Below are 10,719 nucleotides of genomic sequence, written 5' to 3'. Positions count from 1 at the left end.
TTGGATAATTTTACCAAGGGAATATCAGTAAAGCTAAAAAAAACAAAGAAAGCGAAATAATATAAAGTTTAACATAGAAAGTAAAAACCTATATAAATTCATATTTTAGTTTGAAATGGTAAAATGGGGTGAGCTCTATTTCCATTTTAAAAAATCACTCTAATCAATTTTGGTTAAATGCCTTAAAAGTTTAAAATTTAATTTTCTCAAACATATTGTTACATTCTACATGGATATGCAAGTCCATTATAACAAACATATATAATTTAAATCTAATAAGAAGTCTTTTTGAACAGTTCAGATGATAATAATTAGTAATAATAATTCTAAATTATGGATTGAGAGGTTGATGATGAAATCTCCTCTTCCCTATTATAATTTATAGCAGGAAAAAAAAAAAAAAAACCCAAGGAATAACCTCCCAAAAATTGAATTGTTATTTCATTTTTCTGTTTCTCTAATGATTATGCAGATCATACCGTGCGACATGGCGGTTAGTTCAATAATGGTGGCAATGGCGACTAGATGTGAATCAATCTTCGTCTGAGATGACCTACCATGTGGGATCGTTTATTAGAAATCCTCTATATATACTTCTAACCGTCTGTTGTCCTCAAGTATTTCAACAAAAATCCATTGGTTGACAAGAATTAATGGAATGCCGGTCAAAGTTGGCAAGCCTATATTATTGTTCAGCAATGTTGTTGTTTTAAATATGTACATGGCAATCCGATTCCTGCTACCTTTAAAGGTTTGATATATATATATATATATATATATATATATATATATATATATATATATATATATATATAATGGAAATTAGTGGTTTGAGATAAATACATATTTTGGAAATTAGGAAAGTAAAAGTTTTAAAATAGTATATCTAAGCTTAAGATTTCTTTTTGTATATATTTTTCTATTTACCACCTTCCATCCCAAAAAGAAAATCATAGTATCTTTCATACAGTACAATATATAAATTAATAGTAGGTCAGGTCTAAATTGTAGCTTGCTTTAAGATACATATCACCATCCTATAGCTACTAATTAAATTGATCTATTTGACACTTAAAACAACTATATATCTTCTAATTTGCAGAAGAACAAAATCTGGTTGGCATTTTTTGTTTTGGTTTTCAAAAACTACTGTTTAAATTTGAACTATTTTTCCTTTCATAAAAAAACCAAAAAATTGTCCCATATTTTTTGATATTCTAGGTTGGTTTTTCTTTTTATTTTTAAAAGCCTTTTCTAATAATTAATATATCAACTCTTACAGCCTCTATCTTCTTTCTGCTTTCGACTTAATAACTTATGTTTTGCCTTTCTCATCATTTTCCACTCATGAATTCCTAAATGTAGGTCGGCAATATCAAATTTAAGATAAAAATAAAAGTAAATTAGTTTTAAATTTTTTTTAAAAACCTAAAAATGTTTTCTTTCCTTTTCTAATTTGTAAATATAAACCAAAAAGCACAACCAAAGGATCAAGCTAGTTTTTATTTTTATTTTAAAAAAAAGGTATTTAAGCTCATGGCCAAACTGGGAATTTATATTTTATCTCTTTTCCTACGTTTTTTTTTTTTTTTTTCATTTAATTAAGCATATACTATAGAGTTGGGAAATCTAGCAACATCTCAGTATATTTCAAAGGTCGACACAAGCAGTTATCGAAATCTCAGGCATGTTGACGATGCGTTTGATAGAACTTTAAAAACCTTATGCCCTAATCAACAAGATGCAAGTATTTTCCTTTTTTTTTTTTTTTTCATTTTTATTACTACAATTTTTTATTTATTAAATCCTTAACAAGGTCAATTCGTTTTCAAATGCAGTTTTGATGACAAAAATTTAATTAAGAGGCAACTAGAACTACATGATAATTACAAGGAGATGGAAGGTTTTAATTTCGATCGAAAGTATGCATTGGCTGGGAAAACTACATGATGAATGCTCATATTCCTGGCGTCGTCAAATATGCCATCGGATAAAGCAATTTAGGAGTATTAATTATTCGTTGTCTTAATTGAATAATAATGTTATTATACAAGCATGCCATCAGATAAAGCAATTTAGTTTTACTATTTATAATAATTAATGATGAGCATTAATGAAATTAATGTTAAAATACTGAGATAACAAATATTAATGAGATCCATTTAATTATATATGTATTGATTTTTATATTAAAAATCAAATATGAAAAAAAAACCATTTTAAGATAGTAAATTAAATTATGAAATGATTATAAATAAACTCACCAGTTGCATAAATAAATAAATAAATTATTGGGTGTAATTTTTTTTTCTTCCTTTTTGGGTGTAAATTGTTTAATAAATATACAAATATCAATTTTGATTGGTTTGAACTTTCAAGCTTGACTCAATATAATTATGAGTATAAATTCATAATTGTACTGATAGTAAATAAACTACATATATTTAGGCAGAGCAAAAAAAACATCAATTATTCTATTTAGCTTTTTCTTTTTTTTGCACCCAATCTTTTGGAAACAAAAGTCGACAGATGATATTGAAAACGTAGGGAATTACGGTCGGTGCGTGGGGAAGAGTGAATTAATTGAATCAGTACGAGTTTATTATTATTATTTTTTTTACTATAATGAACTGATGGCGACGTGGCAGACTTTCACGGTCCCTGTTCTGTGGGGTCATTTATTGGGCGTCAAGCGGCGTGGGAATCTCCATCCTCCATTATGTTTTTCTGTTTGACTCTTTTTTTTATTTAATTTTAATTTTTCAAAAATTATTTTTTTAAAAATAAAATTCGTTAATATTATCACCAGAAGGCAGTGCACCACAGGGACGTGATGATTTTTGTAAATTGGCAACTTTGAATTGTATACTTTGTAGTTAAAATTTGTTAGTCACAACAAAATAATATTAACTTTATATCTCAAATTTTGGGTTCCATCAGATCCAACTCTTAAGTTCCTCCAAATTTATTAAAAAATAATAATAATAATAACAATTTCTATAACTAAAATTAATTGTCATGGGCCAAAAAAAATGATTTAATAATGATGCCACATCAACTATCATTTCACATCATCTTTAGTAATGATGCCACATCAACTATCATTTCGCATTATCTGTTATAGTGGATGCCACATCAGCTCACTATTCCAATTTATTATATCCATTATTATATTTTTTATTGAGAATATAAAACCTTCTGCGTGAGAAAAACGCAGAGCCTTCTTCTATGGTTTATGGCTTCTTCTTTCCTTGTCTTCATTATCAAGGACTTGACTAAAAACATAATAATTAAAACAAACTATATAAAATCATCAAAATTGACACATTATATTCTAAATAATTTTTTTTTTTTTGACATTTTATATGCTGAACTCATGTAATTCTTACATCGTTGGTCCGTACGCTAAAATGAATAAAGTAAATAATATACACATTATATCCTAAATAATTTTTTTTTGTTGACATTTTATATGCTAAACTTTATTGTTTATTATTTTTCTTTTCCCTATTCTTCTTTTTGTTGTTGTGTTCAAACTACCATGGAAATTCTCAGATCCGTAGCATATTGGGCATGAAAGAATCGAAATAGAGCTATTGTAGTAGACACACTTACGCAGATGTCATGTGTTATAGTGCTACAGTCCCATCCTCTGTCCACCCAACCCAAACCCAGATTGGGACTTAGCCGAAATTGAACGGAGTCTATGGATGGCTCGGATCTCCTCCTCTCATAAACTCCCTATAAAAATAAAAATAAATAAACAAATAAATTCTGGAAAATACAAAGTAATTGTTGCATTTCTTCGTTGTGAAGCTCAAATTAAGTCATTTATAAGAAAACACAAAAACACAACTTTCTATTTTTTCGGTTTCTGGCATCATGATTTCAACACCTATACGTACACAAATTGCATACACTGTATGCGTATATTATAATATATATATATTTGTATTTATATTTATATTGAAAGATAGTTTGGGTTAGTGACTTAAAAGTTAATTTTGAGTCAATTTTTGTTAGACAGGATTAGACTTGGTGTTTGGGAAGCAAGGAAATTTACAGGTTTCAAGTCTGATCACTCAAGAGAGAGAGAGAGAGAGGAGGCGTGAGAGTGTGTGTAATGCTCGGCCATTGCAAGCGACGGAGAAGATGGATTCCAGAACATTTGGTCATTGGTTGTGAAATTTCATCAGATTTTATATGTTTTGTTTTAATTATTATGTTTTTACTCGAACCCTTAGGCATGGAGATAGAGAAGGAAGAAGCCATAACATGGAAGAAGGCTCTGCATTTTCTGCATTTTCAATGAAAAAAAATAAAGTAATAAATATAATAAAATGGGAAGGTGAGCTCACGTGGCATCTACTGCAAAAGCCAAGGTGAAATGATATTTAATAGCTTTGATGACACTTAATACCTTTTATAATGCATCACAGGTCGCTCACATGACTGCTGCCCCATGTGCTATTTTGAGAGAGGATTACGAGCCTTTTGAAGAATTCTTTAAAATAAAATAATAAAATATATTTTTATATAAAGAATATTTTTTGATAAAATTTTTTTATTTTTATTTTTTTATAAATATTTATTATTTTATTTGTAGTTTTTTTTTTTATAAATTATTTATTTTTTAAATAAATAATAATGGTATAAAAATATATATTATATTTAATTAAATTTATATAATATTAAAATAAATAATAATTTTGATTTTTTATATTTTAAGAATCAAATTAATTTTTTATATCAAAAAGTTAAAATAAAAAATATAAAACATTTAAAAAATTCTTTGAAAATGTTCTAACAGTACAAACAATGCATGAGTTTCGGATGTAAAATGCCAAAAAAAAATTATTTAAGATGCAACATGCCAAATCCTTTGTAATTCGGGGTGTAATAGTGTGAATTTCTCTATCATTTTGCATCAATCCCCATCTTTACATTTTTTCTGATATTCAGACAAAAGTCGCTTTACTGCCATCTACTTAAACTCACTAAATAAGAATAAATATATATATATACCATTATTGCTGATCATAGTTTTTCAATGTATATATTTATGGTTTGATTTTCATTTTGGATGGAAATGGCAATTTAGTTCATTCCTTGGGTGCATATTGAAAATGTGGCTTATTAAGTATAGCTAACAATGGAAATTTTCTTCTTATAAAAAAAGTTCTTTACAGTTAAACTAACCATATTAAATGAATAACCATGAATTAAGCGAGTTAGACTTCTACAGAGTATCTTAAACAGAAAAATCAAATAAAATGACTATATTAATTAGTATAAGGATTAGTTTTCTCATTATTATTATTATTATTATTATTTTCCATATCTTCTTTTAGTTATTATTTTTTTTTTTTATGTTAGTTCTTTCGAGTGAGATATACATTAAAAAAAAAAAAGAAAAAAAAAGAAAGTTTACAGGAGACTCACTGAAAAAGTGATTTTTAGATGGAATGAAGTAATCTTGAACCTTCAATTTGGTAAGAAAACCTTTTTTTTTTTTTTAGCTAGAAAAAGCATATTCATGGCTAAAATCTAATTTGCTTGGGCATTTCTTTTTAGTTCAAATTTGGCAAAATTAATATTTGGGATTTGTTTATCATGTCGGGGACGACGCAAACGCCAGAAAAATTGCCAAATTTGTTACTGGAATGAGGAGATATCGATGGGTTAGAAACTGGATGATTTGATCCGTTATGTCACGTCCCGCGTAGAAGGAGTAAAACCCTTGAGGTTGAGGTTTAACCGGAAGACTCTACACTCTCCATGAAGATACAAGAGGAACCCGGAAGATTCTAGAAGATTCAAGAGCAACCTAGACTTATGTAGATTGGAATCTCTCTAGAATACTCCATGTAAATATCTTGTACATAACCCTAGAATAATCTAGAACCCTAACTAGATAGGTGACATGTGTACATATCTAGAATCTTCCTACATGCCAAGCCCTCTATATAAAGGGTTGGACTCTCTCATTTGTAACATACCCAAGATATCCAAGCATATCCAAGAATCAAGAATTCTAGCAATACAAGTATTCTCCACATTCTCTCAAACTCTCCTACTTCCTACTCTCTCACTCTTAACTTCCGCATTTTCATAGCTTGTGGGCAAGGCTTACTTAGCAAGGGAGGTGCTAAGTGCCGCACGGGAGTGTTGGAAAAGTTAGGCCCGTGACAGTTAGCTATAAATCGGGTCAACTCGACTGGGTGAGGATTTTTAATGTGAAAAGACATATTTTACCCTTGGTGCTGCACATCACTTACGCCGCATGTGAGCTTCACTGTGCTTTTCATATAGAAATAAGGCTAAGGACTAATAATAATATATTTTAACAAGTTAGGGCCAATTTATAAAAAGAAAATTGAGACCAATTTGTAAAACGCAATATCATTTAGAAACCTATAATGATAATTATCCTCTCTCTCTCTCTCTCTCTATATATATATATATATATATATATTTATATATATAGGGAAAGTCTAGAGTAAGGACCGACCGCATGCATTTTTTACGGACAAAAAACGTGAGAGAATAAAGACCATTGGATTTTCATACCTGGCGTCAACGGTCCAGATGGAATTGCAACTCTCACGTGAAATTTTGGCAAAATCTCCCTTCCCGCTCACAGCAGGTCGCATTCACGCTCGCATCAGCTGGAACCAACTTTATCAAAATTCCTCTTCTCCTCTGCTTCCACCCCCTTCCCACTCGCATCTCCCCGTTCGGAACCAGCCCAACCAGCCACCGACCTGATTATTTCAAAAATCTCAAACCCAGCCCAACCAGCCATCCTTCGGAACCAGAAAGAGTCGCCGCCGTTAGTGCCTTGCCGTTGGAGTGTGGGTTCTTTGCCATTCATTCCTTCCTTCCTCTCCTTCATTTTGATTTTTCTATACCTCTGTTTGTGTTTTCATGTTATATATATATATATATATATTTTTTTTTTTTCATTCTGGTTCAGTTCTGTTCTTTAAAAAAAAAAATAATAATGTTTCTCTTTTTGTTTCATTGCTTTTAAAGTGTTTTTATTTTTTTATTTTTTTTGGGTAATCACTTAATGTATATAGTTATTCTTATTTACTTAGGCTTCTAGAAATCATAATGTAATAAGCTCTTTTGAATTATTTTGTTTATTCTATGGATCTCATTGTTTACTGGGAGCAAATATTCAAGAAATTGCTTTCTTTTTTAAGATTGTGGCTCCAATATCTAGAGTTGAGAAGCTTGTTAGATTTTTGTGGATGATGTGCTGAGGGAGACGAGCGGTTGTTAGTAGCGGAGTATATGCCTAATGATACTCTCTTCAAGCATCTCTTTCACTGTATATTTCTTTGGTCTTTATGGATATAACCACTGTTGATTTTTGTGGACCCTCTAATTTCATACCATTTCAATGAATTATTTTATTTATGTATTTATTTTTATTTATTCTGGCGGTTAAACCATAAGTTGGTCTTAATCAAGGATAGTTAGTGACAAGGAATCTACTAATAGAGAGATTCAAAATTAAAAATTCATATATAATAAAAGACGCAAAGAGAAATTAATCTTAAACTACAAGTTACTCAATAGTGAAACCAGTAGTACTGGATTTTACTCATTCAAGTTTCTATGATATTGTTCCTTTGAGATGTTTTGTCCTTTAAATATATTAGCTCTATGGACTGTGGTTTTTTTTTTTTTAATGTATTATTTCCTATCCTTTTTACAATATTTTTAGCAATTGATGTTTTATTGCAAGTGTGACTGTTCTTATTTTATTAAATTGTTGCTGGCCATGTATTCCTGGTCTCCCTTTTATCGTGCTTTTTCTCAATATAAGTTTTTTGTTTTAGGGGAGAAACAGCCACTGCCATGGGAGATGCGTGTGAGAGTTGCATACTACATTGCACAAGCACTTGATCATTGCAACACGGAAAACCAAAAAATATATCATGACTTGAATGCATACAGAGTCCTCTTTGACGAGGTAGTGTATACACATTTAAACACAATCTGCATCTTTACAAGACAATCAACTTGTGTGCACTTCATTTTTACATTTGATTTAACAAGAAAGTGCAGATGGGGCAAGCTATAGTGGAGAAATTTAAATTGTCCATATTCTAAATGCACCTTCTTTATGCAAAGCTAGAGAGGTTTTTAAAAATGATTGGTGGAAATAAAGGCTAGAAATTGTTATAGTAGAGAGATATTTGTCCTTGTTTACTGAAAATTTGTATAGAGTTTAAATGTTGAATTGATATCCTTTTGCTTCTTTTTATTTTTCTTTATAAACTTTTCTCATCCTGTTCATTATTTGCCTCATTCATCTCTAGAAGGAGCATAAATTGTGGCGTTATCTATGAACCAACTGGACTTTTGTTCAACTTAATTTTTTTTTTATGTTTTTTTATAAATGATAGGATGGTGACCCACGGTTATCTAGTTTTGGCCTTATGAAGAATAGTCGAGATGGAAAAAGCTATAGCACTAACCTGGCTTATACTCCGCCTGAGTTTCTGAGGACAGGTATGCCAGTTTTTCTTACATTGTTAATGCCTTCTCTTTGATTTTTATTTGATAAAGGGATTTAAATGTAAACAGATATTCATTTCTAATATTGGATATAGACATTAATTAGAGTAAAAGTGAACTATTGGAAGAAATGGAGAAGAATGAAGAATTGTTATTGATACAGTGAAAAGTGAAGAGAGTTGTCAAGACAAATACAAGAAAGAAATAGACAAGATCGTCCTGTAATCCAACTTGAAAAATTTAGAAACCAGTCAATGAATATAATACAAAACTATAAAAACTGGATTTGGATCAAGATGCAAATTGCAATGAATATAGTACAAAACTATAAAAACTGGATTTGGATCGAGATGCAAATTGCAATAGACCTTTATCACTTGTTTGAGCCCCTGTGGTTGTAAGATTGGTCCTTACCTCTGGATAAATGGTGTGCCAGTTTACGAAACTAATGGCTGACCCAAAATGTTGAGGGTTGACTGCCAAAGTAAACCCCAGTCGTGAAGCAGCTATCATCCTTAGAATTGAGATAAAGAGAAATCTCTTGGTCTAAGCTATGTTGACTTTGAGCATCAGTCTTTACAGTGCCTTAATGGTTGCTTCTAATTGCAATGTGGACAGTGATATATATTCCATTATTATAGTTATCTAAATAGAAGCAATTGCTCCTTCTATGTAAACTTAAATTGCAGAATCAGTGGCCAAACTGAAGTTTATATTCATTTAATTCAATTCGCTGATAATTTATAGTGAGCTGTATTAATTCAAAATGTTTAAGGAGCATCATGTACTAAATCCATTCTTATTGTCGGGATGATTCCACCAACTGAGAAATGTCTTATTGAGAGTTGAGCTTACATAATTCAAATCTAAGTTTGTCTTCCAAAAAATTTTGTCACAATGAAGTGGGAAAAATAATGCATTCACTGGATTAAACCTTTTTGTCAACTTTCGTAGAAAGGCCAAGGAAGATATTGATTATGAGTTATGACTAGATGTACTTTTATTGGTTCGTAATTTGTTGTATGGTGAAAAGGATATATTGGTTTTGTACTTTGTAATATGGGATATTTTACTGTCAACATTGACCATATTTTAAATAGTTGGTAGAGCTTGCATTTGCTACACTTGTAACAATTAAGAAAACCTCTGCATTTTTTCTTTTTTTATTTTATTGATTTATTGCTTCTTGTTCTTGGTTGTGGCTATTAGATTTCAACACTTCAAGGGCTAAATTTATGCAGGTAGGGTCATCTCGGAGAGTGTAATATATCCCTCCAAGCCATGCAGGATACATTCTTTATTTCATCATTGATCACTCACCGCTATCTTAACCTTCTTTGAGTTTCACTTGTTAGTTGAGTACCTGTCTTTTCTAGGTAAAATAATACCATGCTTGCTAGTCTTGTGATGAAATTTAATTTCAAAAAGAAAGAAAAAAGGTCCTGTGACAGCATTTGCATATTAAAAGTTATCTGCTTTATAAATTAATCAAACCCGGTCAAAACATTTTTTATTTGATTTTCTTTGCTGTCAATAATATATGGCTGGATGATAGTCTTTTGTGATTGCCTTATCAGTTTCAATGCTTCCAACCTCTCCCGTTTGGAAAATAACAAAATCAAATTGAGCCAATGGGAAGAAGATTCCTTATTTGGTCCAGAACTTGGCAAATTGGAAACGGTTTCTAGTTATTTGGATAAGGTAAATAAGATGTCAAACCAAAGTGTAGTAAGAGGTTGCATGCCAGTATAAGGAACTTAATACTTTACACCTTCTATAATGATGAAGCTTTTTTTCTTAAATAATTATGCATAATTATGCATGATCATGGGGCCAAAAGAAATTTTCAGCCCTCTTTTTGTGTTCCTGTTATTGGTTTCTGAGCTTCTATTTCACCATGTTATAGCTAAACCAGAGTTTATATGAGCATGCAATGTGAAATTGTGATTTCATTTAATCTTGTTGCTTCTTCCCCAGGCTTTGGACTTGAGAAGGGGAAAAAATTTGTTGCTAGTGATGGATTCATCCTTAGAAGGGCAGTATGCCAATGAAGATGCGACGGAATTGGTTGAACTGGCCTCAACGTGTCTTCAATATGAGGCTAGAGATCGACCTGATGTCAAATTTCTTCTTTCAGCGCTAGCACCCCTTCAAAAGGAGACAGAGGTGAACTTCTCAAATGCCGTT

At 30.8% G+C, this 10,719-nt stretch overlaps 1 protein-coding gene across 1 annotated transcript; it reads left to right on the top strand.

Moving 5' to 3' along the window:
- The first annotated feature begins 6,993 nt into the window (after positions 1-6,993).
- LOC125421265 (serine/threonine-protein kinase BSK2-like) lies at positions 6,994-8,674 on the top strand. The gene is made up of 3 exons (XM_060813962.1): positions 6,994-7,336; positions 7,851-7,984; positions 8,421-8,674. The coding sequence occupies exons 1-3, from the start codon at positions 7,300-7,302 to the stop codon at positions 8,565-8,567; spliced, it is 318 nt and encodes a 105-aa protein (XP_060669945.1). The 5' UTR covers positions 6,994-7,299; the 3' UTR covers positions 8,568-8,674.
- The last annotated feature ends 2,045 nt before the right edge of the window (positions 8,675-10,719 follow it).

The sequence above is a fragment of the Ziziphus jujuba genome, chromosome 1, assembly GCF_031755915.1.
Source record: "Ziziphus jujuba cultivar Dongzao chromosome 1, ASM3175591v1".
In the NCBI taxonomy this organism is placed as follows: domain Eukaryota; kingdom Viridiplantae; phylum Streptophyta; class Magnoliopsida; order Rosales; family Rhamnaceae; genus Ziziphus; species Ziziphus jujuba.
This window is presented reverse-complemented; position numbering and strand designations above follow the sequence as displayed.

Coding starts and splice junctions, on each gene's coding strand:
- LOC125421265 (XM_060813962.1), top strand. CDS start 7,300: ATGCCTAATGATACTCTCTTCAAGCATCTCTTTCACT. Junction 7,337..7,850: donor CTTCAAGCATCTCTTTCACT/GTATATTTCTTT, acceptor TTTTTGTTTTAG/GGGAGAAACAGCCACTGCCA. Junction 7,985..8,420: donor ACAGAGTCCTCTTTGACGAG/GTAGTGTATACA, acceptor TATAAATGATAG/GATGGTGACCCACGGTTATC.